Genomic DNA, 17,008 nt, shown 5'->3' with positions numbered 1-17,008 from the left:
TAAAAGATAAAGTTATGTAGTGGTATATTAAAACATCGTTTGGGAACACATGTAAACCATGTTTCTAAAAATTTTAATTTTTGTTAAAATTAAATATGTTTTATATATTTTGAATCATTGATATAAAAATATAAAAAATATTATTATCATATATTTTAATATAAAAATTATTTTAAAAATAAGTACAACTAGAATTTAAATCATGAGGAAAAAAAGCGAGGAAGGGTTGTTTTCCAGGAGGGACAGGAGCTTTGAAGTCTGAAAAAGCACAACTGTAAATAGGAAATGTCACAAGAAAATCACAAGTACAATGTCTTCTGGATCAGCTCATGTGTCCAACAAAATTCAGAATCACGCTTGGACAGCCAAAAAACACTATCATAAAAGTCTTTGGTCTCAGCCATGTGTTCTCTATCAAACAGGAACCATCCCACAAGATCAAACTACGAGCCTTGCTCTGGTTTCAATTTGCACAAACCTATGACCAACCCAAGACATAATCAAGAACATAGACCAGTACCAGAGAGAATGGATACAGGAAGTAAGCCAGAAAAGAGGTCCAGAGGGGAAATGTGGTGCGGAAGCTGGCAAAGGCGCCCATCACGATGCACACAATACAAATAACCAGCACTTCAGCTGAGAAGTCCCAGGTCAATTCCCTGAAGTAAACAAGGGCCAAGAAAACTGATAGGCAAAGGACATTATTCATAGTGACTGCCCCGTATAGCTGCAGTAAGAAAAGCCATCAAGGTCAGCATTCAAAAAAACCGCAGTTTCTTTCATGATTGCATGATTATATACTAACATAAGACTGCAAGTTGACTCCTAAGAATGTAAGCAAGGCACAGAGTTATCTCTGAAATTAAACAGAGGATAGTTCTTTGTTTGTTTTCATCCCCTGTAATTAAGGCAAGTCATTTCAATGGCAACCTTTCGCACAACTAACATCCATACTATGAATCTCCGTAAGTGGTTCATTGAGCTTGTGCTTCTTAGGATATCCCATTTTTCACTACCATGTAAATGGTTAGTGCTGTACGGGGTTTTTTTAGACAGGATACTCCATCACATGCCAACAGAAACGAGTTGACATTTAGAGGAGATAATGCAAGGAACCATCTCAAATTGAAATGCATTCAGCTTGGAAATAGAAATCAATAACAGGTTCAGAATAGCACTGTGCTTTTGCTGCTGCCTCCTTTGGCTATCAGAAATTGTGTTCTTGAAGACAAGCCATAAAACTGTACTCGAAATTTTTCTATTTTAGATTGAAATGTGACCTTTTAAATAGCTGTGAATGCCTACAGTAAATTACAATCAATTTTAAAGAGCAGGAAGCTGAAACACTGGGACTGGTAAGTAAGAAACACACCTCAGAAAATGTTAACGAGGCAGTGGTGACTTTCTTACGGCTAGCGAAAATGATTGCTGACACAGCTTCACTAGAGTTGGTAGCCAACGGAAGAGCAATAAATGAGATGAAGAAGGTAGGAATACTTGTTGCATCAGAGAAATTGTCAACAGCATCCACAAGAGGATCCGCAAATGCAGCAGCAATAACAGCTCCAGCCAACAACATTAGTGATGCTTTGAAGGACGTCCACCTGGGGTTTTTGACTCCCTCGTCACTCTGTCCCTCCTCTGGTTCCGGAGACCTCAACAGAGCGTGTGCTTTCTTTGTTTTCTGCATGAATTACAAAATCAAATGATCATATGATACTATGGCACTAAGGTGAGCCACAATACTGCCACTTACATCATGAAAGGCATCCAAGTACTTATGTGTCCGGGGACCAGGGTCAGGAGAGCCACCTCCTGCACGTATTGCCTCATCAAGCCATTTTTTGATGCCGTTAGTGAACTCCCCCAAATCAATACGATTATCAAAAGATGTGTCAAAATCTTTCATTAATTTAGAAACAGCATCATCCTTGTCGAAGTCTATCTCTTCAAACCGGATTCCTATGACCAGTGCCTTTAATTCAGAAGCAGAAAGGTAACCATCACCATTCTCATCAATAGTGTGGAACAACCTGGCATGGCATATACATTAGAAAATTACAAATTAAAAGATGTATAGATTGAAAGGCAAAGACTATCAGTTCAGGTGTAATGGAAGCATGGAACTGACTTTTTTACGACGTTTTCATCCAGTGAACTGTCATCAGTCAAAAGCCTTCCTAAAGCACGCTGTTTTAAATGCTTTAAAATTCCTGACATCACAAGTTTGTGCCTTGTATACTTAAGTTTTCTCTCCTGGATCCAAGGCTGAAAGACCTGTCCGATATAATATGAAGGGAAAAACATTAATTTGGCAAGAAGCCCCAAAAACCGATCGTAGAAGGCTAGATTGTAGCACCTGAGAACACACAGGCAGGCACCGAACACACATTATTTGACTCAATTATCACAAGAACCCAAGCCGCAGTATCTAACATTTGGGCCTTAAAATATAACTACTAAATAGGGCAACTGAGTCGATTCCTAACCTATTTTAAGCGAGGGAAAACACCAAAGTAGTATCAAGTTCAAACATAGATTGTATGGCTGTCCGACAATTGTTAAAAACATTACTAGCAATAAATTTCTTCAGTGACAAAAAAGAGAAAAATTGAAGTAATTATTTCCACAATATAGCATGCACAATCTTACATTGATATATTCAACTAATCCACCCTAACAAACGTGCAACATTGTAAACAAATCACAGATCCTAGAATGGAGAAAACATACACTGGTAGCTAAATTTTTTGCACTTGCTTAGAGCAATAAGCCATTAATTACCAAGAGCAAAAATCGCCAAAAAAAAAAAAGTTTCTACGAAGCTTTTCAGATATTCACATTCTCGATTTACTAAAACATGCAAATTGCTAGGGTCCACTGAAAATAAACTAGATTTACCAAATAACTGCCTGGCTTCTGGTCTAAACTAGCAAGAAGTCACACCTCAAAAAACAAGTAGTCTGTGATGATAAGGGGTCTATTCATACTCCTTTTCCAAAACCAGATTCGGTGGATGTGATTTTCTCACAATATGCAAAAGAAAGTTCTTTGGTTTTGAGCACATTTTCATTGAAGCAGCAAACGGCAACTCGACATGACACCTTATCCAGCAAGTCACCTTCCACAAGGTGCATGTCAGTTTAGGATGCAGCTCACTCACATGATGATAAATAGTACATTTATTGTGTTCACAAAGTACGGAGTAACACTTAGGCCCTTAAAGGCTACCACCAATCAAGAGGTTGATTTCCACATTAATTTGTCAAGTACAAAATCATTAAATGACATTTGTAGAATTTTGAATATAATGAAACTTGAGAGGAATTATTAGGTCTCACGAGGGTATCAAAAGAATCTAAACTTAACATGCATCAACGTTGGAAACTGCGCATCCATGGAGATCGAGACTTCTTATAATTTTAGTATGCATATCATCCTTAACCAAATAAACTTCATCGATCTTTGAAATTATAACATGTTACTGAACATAGCAACATTTGCAATGCCAAATTGTTTAGGAATTAAAGTTATAATTAAGTCAAATTGTAGGGCCCCAATCTAGAGAGGTTATATTAAGAGAAATAATAACCTAACTGTGTTATTAGAAACATATGAGACAAGATCAAAACTATGCTTCCCATGCATACCGAGTTCAATTCTAAACATAGGCTCCTATTTCAATGAACTACAAAATATGAAAGCATGCGGAATGCCCGTTTAGTTCCTGCCAAAAATATGCAGCCAAAAAGCAAGCCTTTGTAATTTTATGGGCTACAAAGGAAGTGGGGACTGCAACAACGAGGTAGCTTTTAACTTCTCAATGAAAAAAACAGCTTAATAATATCCACAAACTACGTACACAGGAAAGAAAAATAGTTACCTGGTAAAGACAGTAAGATATCAAGATAGCAAGAGATAAAATCAGCCCAATCAAGACTGCTAAGTGCCTTCCTGAAGTTGAATGGAGGGTTTGCAGTAGTTGAACAACAATAAATGGAACAACAGATATAGCCATTATTCTTGCAGCATAGCATGTCCAAATATCAGTAGTAACTCCACTGCCTGCAAACATGGATAAATTATTTTGAGTATGGAGGCATCTAGTATATTCAACCACAATTTTCATACTGTTTCACATCACAGCTCCAATTGTAATCAGTGCAATAAATTTGATAATGAATGTGCAATGTTTTAGAATGATATTTGTTTATAAAATTACAAGTAACCATGTGATTACTTCAGAATTTGATGGCTTCCATTATCAGTATAATGTTTCACATTTCACAACCCCAGCCCCTCCCCCTCTCTTTCAATTTCTGTAGGATTTAAATCCCTCCCCCCATCATTCCTTTCATGCATCTGCTGCTAAGCTTAGCTCCCTCTAAATATTACATTTTATTTCTTATTTTCACTCAACCTTTCCCTTTCTGTACTGTCAATAGAATGCCATAAATTATGCATTATTAATAGCTGTTAATTTAGGTTGTATTTAGGAGAGGAGATTTAGCTTACCATGTATAGATTCCTAAAATCACTATGTAATTAGTATGTATAGATTTAAGTTTCTTTATATAACTGGCAATAATTCAAACCATTCTGTTATAATTTCAGAGTCATTCTCTAAAAAATCTTAGTTCTAGTTTTCCCAGTCATAGCCTTAGTACTTATGGAGAAGTTAGATATTGTTTGTCAATTCTGATTGATTCACTAGCAAAAATTATGTTGCTTGGGAGGTCTCTGACGGACAAGGAAACTTGGGATGCCAAAGATAATAAAATCATGTCCTAAATTCTTGGAACTATAAAGCCACATCTTATTATCTCTACGTGCAAATGCTATGTGGAATTATCTCAAGTCTATAACTATGACAACAATGTTAGGCGTTTCCAGCTTGAGTTAGCCATTGCTAACTATACTCAAGGGGGGATTTATCAATTCAAGACTGCTACCCTGGTTATTTTATTTTTAAAAATGATTATTCCGACCTTGTTGCAACCATGGTCTCTATAATACAACACATATACAAAACTAGCTAAAGAGATCAATTTCTCATGAAATTAAGGCTCGAGTTTGAATCTATATGTGCCTCTCTAGTAAACAGAGATCCTATTCTGACTTTGAAGGTCTGTTATGAGAACTCTTGCACGAGGGACAACACTCAATACTTGAAATATTATGAAGCAGTCTCGTGTTGCTTCTAATACTGTTTTAGTTGCCTATGTTGCTTAATGCAAGGGAAAAGGTTGTGACATGAGCACCACATAATGCTAAAGTTGCAAGAAATATGACCATAATCCTCCCAACTATCCTTAAGAATTTTATAATTACTGCAAGCAATCAGGGCACATTCATTATTAAGGATTGTACTATTCATCCTTAACCCTTCAACAAGGTCCATCATGTTGTTGTTACTGGTGACTTACAGCCACCTATGCTTGTTATTGTAACTTATGTTGCTGGTTTGCAGTCTCTAACACCTTTTCTAACTCAGGAAACAATACAAGAAATAATTGTGAGTTCATTTTCAGCATTGGGTCTTCAAGGTACCGGTTCTTCATATCTCTTTTAGATCTTAGATGCTGGTGCTTCTAATCATATGAATAATTCTCTAAATGATTTAAGTAATGTAAGAGTTTCATGGCTCTTCACATATTCAAACAACCAATAAAAATGCTCTACCTAATATAGCAATTGGTGATGCATCTTTTTACTTTAAGGATGTTCTTGTATTACCTAAATTTAGTTTCTTTTGGCCAGCTTTGTAGACCAAAATTATGATATACATCTTACTCCTTGTGGTTTTTGTTTTGCATGACCAAATGTCAGGGCAATTGATAATGAGCCTAAGCATGGATGTCCTTTATGTCTACAACTACCTATTCCACAAAGTTTGTCTTCTTTCTCTGTATTGTCTTTATCTTCTAAGGTTCTATCTAATATGTTGAAATTTGGTCTAATGAATAATAAAGAGTATTCTTCTTACATTGTGTTTTCTAATTGTGCAACTTGTAAACTTGGCAAAAGTAAAACCTAACTCTTTCCTTCTGAAAGAAATAAAGTCACCTATAGTTTTGAGATCATTCATAATGATGTTTAAGGTATTAGTCTTATTATTTCTCATGTCCAATACAAATATTTTGTGACAATCATTGATGACCATAACAAGTATACATGGATCTATTTCTTGTGGCACAAATCAAAAGTTTTTTATATGTTCAAACTATTCTTAGTTTTGACATTCAATTTTCAGTTGATGCTAAAATTATTTGGTCCGACTTGAGTGGAGAATATATATCTCATGTGTTCTAATATTTCTTGCAATTTAAAGGTATATTATCTCTCAACATTCTTGTCCATATAATCCACAACAAAATAAAGTAGTTGGACGAAAGAATCGTTATCTTCTAAATGTCGACAGAACCATGCTCATTAAGTCTCCAGTTCCTTCTAAGTTTTGGGTAGAAGCATTTACCGCAACAACCTTTCTCATAAATAGATTGCCTTCCCTAGTTTTGGATTTCAAGTTTTCATGTTTCAGGCCTTATACAAATCTTCATATTTTTAGGTGTGTATGCTTTATGCATCGTTCCCTACGAAAAAGAAACATGCTTTTTGTCCAATCCATCCATTATGCCTTGGGATATAGATAATCTTAAAGTTTGAAAAATTACATTTATACTAAGCATATATAAATAAAAAAATTTAGGTTTTTCTCTAAACTTCACACTTTCCTCTTTGCCTCTTCAATTCTTTTAAGAAGAAGAAGGCATTTGGAAGCTCTTTGAATAAATTCATCGAACATATTATGAACAGAAGAACTAATTTGTTACTTTCTATTTGTTGGCACTCACTGTGACGTGTGTACTCTTGACAAGGTTCTATAGCAATTAGAATGGAAAAAAAAAAAGGATATAAGGGACTTGAGATAGATTTACCATCAGATTTGAAATTGAAATTGGTAGAGTACTATAAGCAAATCTTGAACACAAAAGATTGTTTGAAAGGCTTTACAACATTTTTTGATAAGCAAAAACCAAGATATAAAGGGGAATAAAATTAAAAAAAATTAATTTTGGACAAGTTTTCAGGGATCAATTGTCATTCTTCGTATAATTTATGCCCATGAGCAAATGTACATGCTAGACAAAATTTGATATGTAAATTGTTAATAAGGAAAAGAGTAAACATTCATCTTGTCTGTTATAATCAATTTGGTGGTGGTTAGAATGATTCTTTTAGGTATCTAATTGTTTAAAAGCTGCTTAGTTTAATTAGTGAGATAATAATTTGGAAATTTGGGCAAAACATATTTTAAAGGGGAATTTTCTACAAATAATGTCATTCTATATTATAAATAGCTTTGATAATCAGTGGTTAAGTGAATATTGTTTTTGTATTTCTTGCAAGATCATGAATAACTCTTAAGGAACATTCGGGTCTGTTTGCTTCAAAATCACTTTTAGCTTTGCTTGCTTTTATATATTTCACACTTGTTATTTATATTATTGTCATGAGGATACCTAGCAGTACCCAATAAATATTCGAAACTCAATTAGGTCGGGTTTGGTTTATATTCGATCGGGTTCGGTTAAAAATTGTAGAAATAGGTTTGAATAAGGATGCCACAAAACCCAATCCATGAATAACCCATTGTAATCCCTAACAACAAGCTATTCAGGAAGAACTACTTGCTCTTAAAGCTAATAAAACTTGGGAAGTGGTGAATTGTCCTACTGGTGTGATTCCACTAGGATGATATAAGTGGATCTATTCTATTAAGGTTAAGTATGATTTTAGTTTGGACAGGTATAAAGCCTATTTCGTAGCTCTTGGAAATAATCAAGAATATGAAATAAGTTATAAGGGAACGTTTGCTCTATTGGCAAAAATGACTACCATCCGCACAATGTTGGTTATTGCCGCTTCTCAAAATTGGGTTTTGAATCAAATGAATGTGACGAACACCTTTCTTCAAAGGGATCTCAAGGAAGATCTTTATATGCGTCATCTTGCAGGTTTACTTTCCACCCTTACTTCAATAGTATGCAAGTTACCCCGCTCCTTGTATGGTTTTAAATAGGCCCCTTATGCATGGTATGAGAAATTTACTTATACCTTACTCAAGTTTGCTTTTCTCAAAAGCAATTATGATGCATCCGTGTTTCTTTGCAAAACCAAGATTGGGTTTGTCATTCTCTTAGTGTATGTTGACGACATAATTATCACGAGTAATGATTTGGTTTTGATCTCCTAATTAAAGCAATATTTACATGATTCTTTTCACATGAAGGATTTGGGATCCCTTACATATTTTCTTGGTTCAGAAATTACTGTTGATTCATATAATATTTTTCTATCACAATACAAGTATATCTAGGATTTGATGGTTGTTGTTGGTCTCCAGGACTCTTCTCTTAATACTTACTCCCTTGGAACCTAATCTCAAGCTACTTAAAGAAGAGGGTGATTTGTTATCAAACCCTATAGCCTATCATATATTGGTTGGCAACTTGGTCTATCTTACAATTACTAAACCTAATATTTCTTATATGGTCCAACATGGTAGCTAGTTCATGGTTCCCCCTGGGCACCTTCATACAGCTACAATTCGATGAATCATTCGCTATGTCCATGTCACAGCTTTGGAGGGACTTTTCTATCTTTTTGTTAGTTCACTTGATCTTTAGCATATAATGATATTTGATTATGTAATTATGTCGGATGTAGTGATACTCGACGTTCTACTATAGGTTGGTGGATGTTTCTTGGTCTGGCTCTTATTTATTAGAAAAGCAAGAAATAAGATTGTGTTTCTAAGTCCTTTACTAAATATAGGGCCATGTCCCAAGCTTATGTTGACATACATTGGCTCTGAGGGCTATTGGCTAAACTAGGCTTCTCTTCAGGTTGCCCTACTTCCCTTCATGCTAATAAACACTAGTATCATTCACATTTCAGTTAATCTCAGACTCTTTCTTCATGAACACACTAAACATGTTAACATTGATTGCTACTTCATCTGTAATGCGTTTGAAGCTCAAACTATCTCTCTTTCTCGTGTGTCTAGCAATCTTCAAGTGCCAAATATTTTTACCAAAGCTCTCACACAGTAACAACATAATTTTCTTGCAAACAAATTGATGCTTATAGATAATCCACATCAATTTGTGGGGGGAGTCAATAGAATGCCATAAATTATGCCTTGTTAATAGATGTTAATTTAGATTGTAAATACTCTGATAAATAGGAGAGGAGATTTAGATGTAAAATTTCCTAAAATTACTCTGTAATTTAGCACGTAGAAATTTAAATTTCCTTGTATAATTGACAGTCTTGTGTATATAATTAAATAACTTATCAAGAGAGAGGGCAATCAGAACCATTCTATCATGTACAAAAGGCCAGCATTCAATATTCGGAAAGCTTATGATGTGTAATCTCAAGAAATTTTATGAAAATGTTCACTATATTTGATGTCCTCATGCATCATACATTTAATTGCAACATATTTAATAAATATGTGTTCGCAAGACAAAATGCATCACTTTCAAGAGAGGGGTAGCATTTATCCAAAAAAAAAACCCAAGGAAACAATTAAACTGCACAAAAAAATCCTGTCTTGGAAGGTAAATCTGGGCTTCAGAAAACTGATACAGATTGAGCATAACCTTATACCTCTAGATCTTACCAGATTAACAGCCTCGCAAGATTTCTCCATAGTTTAAGTAAATAAGTTAAGTCTGATACTTCAGTTTGCATATTATCTAAGAAATACTACTTATAAAGAATGGTAAACAATATTAACCACATTTTCTGATGCCCTAGTGCTTTAAATCTACCAGAACTCAGCGTCTGTCTCTAAGTTCTGTCGATACCATGTTAATTCTAAGAAAAGAGACATACCAGTTAGGCTGAATCTTTTTGTGTCCTTTCGGTCTATTGCAGAATTTTCTGTCTCACGCATGTCACATTTTCCGACAACAACACACGATCCCCAGATGACTGTAAGAAGCATTACAGTTGACCCGGCCAACAAGCCCATTCCAACCGAGACCTGGCTTTGAGCAGTTTCAGTACTTCCAGAAAGTCCAGAAACTATGGAGCGAAGGGGAGAAAATTAGACAACGTCACCAAACAAAAGCTATCTCGATCGTGTCACCAAAATCGCCATATACAATACAATTGGCAGTAATAATCAAAATGATTCGACAATCACTTTCCTTGTATCCGTAACACAGAAAATTCACATTCACATAAAAACTAATTCTTTTCATTTTCAGATTCAATGTTTCACTGTAAATGTTTAATTCTATAAGTAAATATAAATGACTAAAGAAAAAATATAGAAAGAGGTAAACAAAGTGTGTGTGTGTAAAGAGCAGGCAATAGTATAAAGCACAAAAAGAAAAAGTCTAAAAACTACAAATTTTAAAAAACAAAATCCAGAGGAAGAAAATATAAAACTCTTTTCTTTTCTTTTTTCCGGTAAAACCATCAGATTCAAAAACCAGATAATTTCACACCGAAAACAATATATATATTGATCCAAAATGTTCATTGTCATTTTTAATTAAACAATTGAAAATTAAATCCTAAATATCCAGATCACGAAACGAGATTAGTAAAAGTTGAAATTAATAAATCCTACCTCAAATCATTCATATTTTCCACAACTAAAAAGAGAAACAAGGAGATGAAATTACCGAGAATGAGCAATGCATCAGGAAGAGCACCAAGGACGGGAAGAAACAAGCCACCAATAATACCAGGTCCCAGAATCTGAAGCAAAAGCTCACTCCCACTAGACAGATATGTAGCGGCAAGGAACATCAAGTAGCCATAGACGAGAATCAAAAACAAGTTTCCAATCACCGTCGTAGTGCAGGGCAGGAATCCGTAGGTCTGCTCGCACGTCTCCTCTGCACTACTCTTGAGGGCGAGATGGAAAGGCGATGATGTAGTTTGATTAAGGGACTGATTGTTGTGGACGCCATCGGAGATTGGATCAGACGGATCAAAGGGGGAGTAACGTGATTGCACGGTTGTGATAAGGAGGAGGAGGATCGGGATGGCGAGGACGAGGTGGCGTCTGTTAAAACTGAAACTGTTCCTCATGGTTTGGTTTCTTTGTAATGTTTAAGACATGAACAATAAAAGAGGAACTGATGGTCATGTGTTTTCCGAAGTGATTGGTCGTTAGATCGACGGTAGGAGTTCTGAAAACTAAAGGACGAGGTTAGGTTTGGTGAGATAGGCCGTGTCTTAGCCGCGTCATGCTTCCAGATTTGGAAGCTGTACCGTTTCAACTTCAACTTGAAAATCACGACACCACCAGTTTTCCGTATCTAAGGGGAAACGGCTTTTAACTATTTTAAGATTCTGTTTTTATATATTTAATCGTATTCTTATAAAAGTTACTGTGTTTTTAATTCATCTTTCCCTTGTATTTTTATTCTCTATCAAAACTAACTGAAATGGTTCACATAAATTCACTCTCTTTTACATGCCTCCAACTGTTAAAGGTATACATAATTATTCATGAAAATAAATAAAGATGTAAAATTAAATTGCGGATACATGGTTGTCTTGGTTGTTTTTTAAAATATATTTTATTTAAAAATATATTAAAATAATATTTTTTAAATTTTATTTTTAATATTAATATATCAAAAATAAAAAAAATTAATCTGAAATAAAAAAATTAATTTGTTTTAAAATTAAAAAATAAACACTTTTAATATTAATATATCAAAAATAAAAAAGAAATTAATCTGAAATAAAAAAAATTAATTTGTTTTAAAAACCCTTTTAAAATTAAAAAATAAACAAAATATCAGAAATATTAGTTAACTAATTTATAATTTTTGGGCCTAGTGGTAGGACCATACTCGAGATGCCGCGCCGCGGCTGCTCTTTTTCCTTCCTCGTTTTCGTACAGATCTGGGAGTCAAATCGAGCTTCATAAATATTTGGTGGAAAAGAAATAGCAGGGCAGGCACATACCGTTTTCATAATGATATTTCTTCTTAATTATATTTTTTTTGTGGGAAAGAATCTACGGATACAAATATTTTGATATCTCTTAATATTTATTCTTTAATTATATTTCTATTTTTATTTCTTCTTAATTTTTATCCATAATTTTCTGTCATGATAAAATTTGCTTCTATATTTTCTTTACTACCAACCTAATTATTTTAGTTCTTCCTTCTTGATTTTTTAATATTTAATAATAATAATAATAATTCATTATTATTATTATTATTATTATTATTAGTAAAAGAACTAAAACAAGAAGTGAAATTACTATAGCTAAAAACATGATAAACCCAGACGAAGGTAATATGATTACAAAAGTGATTTCATGGTTTTTATTTTTTTTGTTACTTAACTTTTTTTAATTACATTATTTTTACGTTAAATTAATTTAGATTGAGCTCTATGGCTAGCTTTGTATAGAATCCTTGGGTCTCAAGGCAAAAAACTAGCAATTGGTTTATACTGGGTTTGAGGAAAAAAAAATGATTTCAATGATTCAAAACTATTAAAGTTTTAATGACAAATTCAATACTTAACAATTTAGAAACTAATTTGAATGAAAAGGGGAAAGATTTATTGGCACGTGTAAAATACGCACTATATAAAAGAGGTGGACCCGATCACCCTTTCCAGCCGATTTTTTTCACTTATAATGGTGATTTTTGACTGATAGGTGAGATCCTTCCCATTTGAATCAAGGGCCAGGATTTATTTCTAATAAAAACCACATGTTCATTTTTTATTTTCTATAAATAAAGATGAATTTCATGCATAAAAAAAAAAATTAGAGTGAAGAAGGAGCAAAAAAAAATCCTTTACACCATTTTTTTTGTCCTTCTCGTCTTAACCTCCCTTATTTCTCCTCTTCACCACCAAAACATTTCCCTGTTATTTTTTCCTTCACCAATACCAACCTCCTACACCAATAATTGTGCATCTCTTTCACCAACTCCTCTCCTCCACTTCTTCCATGAATAACAATAATAGCAGTGGAGCTTTTTTTTTCTAGACCAGTAATAAGAGCACCAATAATCTTGCTAACCGCTAACTTTTTTACCAATGTCTCCACCATCCTCATGCTAGGTCTTCTAGGTACAACAACCAAGTACACCTCTAAGTTAGGTATATTTTCTTCTTCTTCTTTTAGCCCTAATTGATATATCTTGAAACTAAAACAAGTAAAACATGAATATTAATTCATGTTTTGTATGCTACAAAATTTACATGGTCATTGGTTTAGGTCAGTGACCATGTAAGTTGGATTGAACCCTTAATATAGTCTATCTAGGTATTTTTTAAAAAAAAAACAACAAGAAAAAGAAGGAATTGTTAATTCTTCGGTCAACCTAATCTAACTAAATTAGGCATTAGTCTCGGGCCCAACTAACTCAACCCTTTAGACTAAGGGCATGTTTTTCAAACACACCCTAAAATCTTTCCCTTAGTTTTTAATTTGTTTTTATTTTAATGTTTAGCCAAAAAATCTAAAAATTTCAAAGACCATTTTGAAATTATCTACTCCTTTGTTACGTGTTTTTCCAATAATTTTATTTAATATTGTATCATAGACTTATACTGTAAGATACGAATTTGATATTAAAAATATCTGATTTTTCTCTTAAATTTCAAAAAAACCAAAAATTAAAAAAAAATGGTTAAATCCTAAAGGTTTTCCATGCATATTTTCTCAAAATAATAAAATCATATTTTTATTATATTTTAAAAATTAAAACTTGATATCGTAACTAATTTATGATTATCCATTAGGGTTTGATTAAAATATCAAAAGTTCCATAATAATTAGTTTGGTATTTGGAGTGTTAGGATATAGTTTTAGACTTTAACATCTAAGAGTATAAAATTATACTGTAAAATATATCTTCAAGTATTAAAGATATAAAAATAAAAAATAAATATGATGTTAAAATTAGAATCCTAGAATGATTCAGATTTAATATGATAAAATAGAGACTTTCACACTAAAAAAAGTAAGTTTTGAATTATAGATGAGACTAACAAATAAAAATGTGCCTTAGATTAACAATTAATCAACAATTTTTTTGCTAATTTCTTAACATCTTAGGACTACAACGTTAAAAAAATAAAATTTCAAGCTGAAATATAAAAAACTAAATAATACATAGAAGTTTACCTTGCTAAAAATGAAAAAAAGTTATGTTTTTTTGTGTTAAATTTAATTTTTTTTCTTTTATTTTTTAACAATAATCTAAAATTGTATTTTGTCTCATTGATTTTAATTTAATGCTAGATTTTTTTTAATATATACTTTATATATGTAAGAGTATGTGAAGAAAAATAAACTTTAACAAATAAAACTATGCTAATATAAATTTAAAAAATAAAAAAAATAAAAAATAAAAATTAATGACCGAAGTATAAAAAGATTTATTGTAAAAATGAATAGTTGATATTGTTTAAAAACCACAATTCTTTTAGCTTTTATCCTCGTTTATTGGCTGATACTTCACCACAGTCAAATCAAATTTTTTTAAATGTAAAAAAAAATGTTAAGAGCACAAAGAGTTTTTTTTTTATAGTGTTATTAAACCTAGCCAAATAGGTTAATCTCAAAACCTTTCGTCCTAACTATTTGCTTAACTCAATTTTTCAATTAAACAACGTGATAGTAGCTAGCTTGACTTAAATTGATTGATTTTATAGATCCAAAGGTAATCTGAATGACTGGTAAAAACATGACTTAACTTTTAAAAAATCTTGAAGATAATAACTTTTTTTAAAAATATTGAGATAATGACAAAGTAGATCAACCCCAGTCCCCTACAACTTCAATCATACACTCTATTGGGTTTAATAATTTTTTTATTAACTTTTTTATTTAATTATATAATAAAAATAAATACTCGCAAAATATAACATCACCCTCAAAATAAATTTTTATTTGAGACTGTGATAACTCTATATAAAACAAACAAAAATAAATCATGTAGTCTATTTCATAATCAAAATATTTAAGTATGAAAAAAAAAAGTAATAATTAAAAAAATAAAGGGAAAAAAATATATTTAGTCAATGGGTAAACCTGTCAAACTTATGAATTGAGTAACTTGAGGTAGCATGTGAAATCCATGAATCGAGTTATAAATTTAACTAGGATTGTAATTTATTTTTTAAAAATATATTTTATTTAATTATATGACAACAAAAATAAATAATTGAAAAATCAATCATCACCCAATACTAAATTATTTTTAAGATCGTGATAACCTTATAATTATAAAACTAAATTTCTAATCAACTTAATATTTATAGACAGAATTGAAAAAAAAAATTCAACTTGCTAACCCCACAAACCCTGTCAATCAACAAAACTTATAAATTTTATAAAGTTTAATAATAAGGTTTTTTATAAAACTATTTTTTTAAGAACATAAAAAAAATAAAAATAAAAATTAAATTTGATTAAAAAAACCTCAACCGAATTTATAAATTGGAACAACCCTAACAATGTTGTAAATTATTTTAACTGTATAAAAAGACAAGATGAAAAGATAAATTATAAGATCCGACTTTATAAAAATAAATGTTAAAAAATAATATACTGTGAATTATTATTGGAATTCCAAGAATAATGAGCGTCGATGAATAGTAGTTATCCGCGCTTTTTAGCTTTTCAGTTACACATAGAATTGTAGGGGGGGACCACAGCTTTTTGGTTGCCGACTTGCCTTGGGAGTGGATAATCTAGTAGCTGTCGACATTTTGTGTACTTTAATAAGATTTTATATTTAAAATTATTTCAAGTGTTTAAGAACAAATTTCAACTATCAGATTTAGTATTTAAAAATAAAAAATAAAAAAATAGAGTCAAACACAGATGAGAAATAAAAATTAAAACTAGTTGTTTTCAATAATCATTCACTTATTATTTTTAAAAATATATATTTAAAGGATAAAATAAAGGTGGTATACATAATATAAAAAATAAAATGAATTAAATTTTATTTATTTGTTAATTAAACTTAAACTTAAACTTAAATTAAATTTAATTAAAATAAATAAAAAAAGGTTACGCCGTGAATATCGATGACCCCATGACAAATACGTAACAGTTACTGAAACTGTCATTTGTCAGAAAAGTCAAATCCATGTCACCTTTAAAGTCTGTCTGTTTGGAAGGCACCGCGTTCCTTTATAGCGGAAGCCAAATCTAAATTAAAGAGGACGTGGGCAGTGGTGCCACTTGTATTTTCTTTTTGGTGGAGGGGAAGTCGTAGCCGGCAGCTAGGTTGATGGGAGATGATCACTTAGTCGGCAAGTTGCCTAGATGACAGGTGTCGTTACCTCTTATTGCCACGAGTCAAACGCAGATTTCGTGCTTGTAACCTGTGGATGCATGCGTGGCATCTTGCCGACATCAGCCCGCCCACCAACCCACTCATCCTCTCGCCAATTGTTTGTTTCTGAGATGTCGACGGAAAAGCAAATAAGAGGTAAGTGTAGTGCTTTCCGGTAACAGAGAAATATATTGTTTTCTAAAGTATTTTTATTTAAAAATATATTAAAATAATAATATTTTATTTTCATTTTATCCTCTCGGAAATATGAAAGAAAAGAAAAAAGAGATAAGAGGCCAACATTCTTGGACTTGGGCCAGGTGCATGTTTAGCCCAAGTTTCAAGATTTTGCACATTTTTTAATTGTTTTTCATGAGCTTTATTTTGGGCTATTACGATTCATCTTTCTTTCTTTCTAGTTTTTTCCTATTTGATGAGTTAATGATGAATTGCTGGCGAGTTGATGGAGATGGCCTGAGTTAACGAGAGGAGAGTTCGATGAATTAAGATTCTTCCTTCTCTCTTGTTCTGGGCATACTATGTACTTTCGGAAGGTGGGTCTGCATTGATAGTGACGACACCGCTGATGAAAGTTGGTGAAAACAGGTGAAAAGTACGGATATCGAGGCGGGTTTTGCGGGGAACATGCT

The 17,008-nt window shown here is 32.4% G+C and overlaps 1 protein-coding gene across 1 annotated transcript; it reads right to left on the bottom strand.

The window, feature by feature from the left end:
- Positions 1–229: 229 nt before the first annotated feature.
- On the bottom strand, positions 230–11,348 carry LOC105107868 (sodium/calcium exchanger family protein / calcium-binding EF hand family protein). The gene is made up of 7 exons (XM_011001939.1): positions 10,707–11,348; positions 9,907–10,098; positions 3,884–4,065; positions 2,132–2,277; positions 1,757–2,033; positions 1,373–1,684; positions 230–727 (listed from the first exon to the last, which is right to left on the bottom strand). The coding sequence occupies exons 1-7, from the start codon at positions 11,116–11,118 to the stop codon at positions 479–481; spliced, it is 1,770 nt and encodes a 589-aa protein (XP_011000241.1). The 5' UTR covers positions 11,119–11,348; the 3' UTR covers positions 230–478.
- Between the last annotated feature and the right edge of the window lie 5,660 nt (positions 11,349–17,008).

This window comes from Populus euphratica, unplaced genomic scaffold (assembly GCF_000495115.2).
Source record: "Populus euphratica unplaced genomic scaffold, PopEup_1.0 scaffold171.1, whole genome shotgun sequence".
Classification (NCBI taxonomy): domain Eukaryota; kingdom Viridiplantae; phylum Streptophyta; class Magnoliopsida; order Malpighiales; family Salicaceae; genus Populus; species Populus euphratica.
This window is presented reverse-complemented; position numbering and strand designations above follow the sequence as displayed.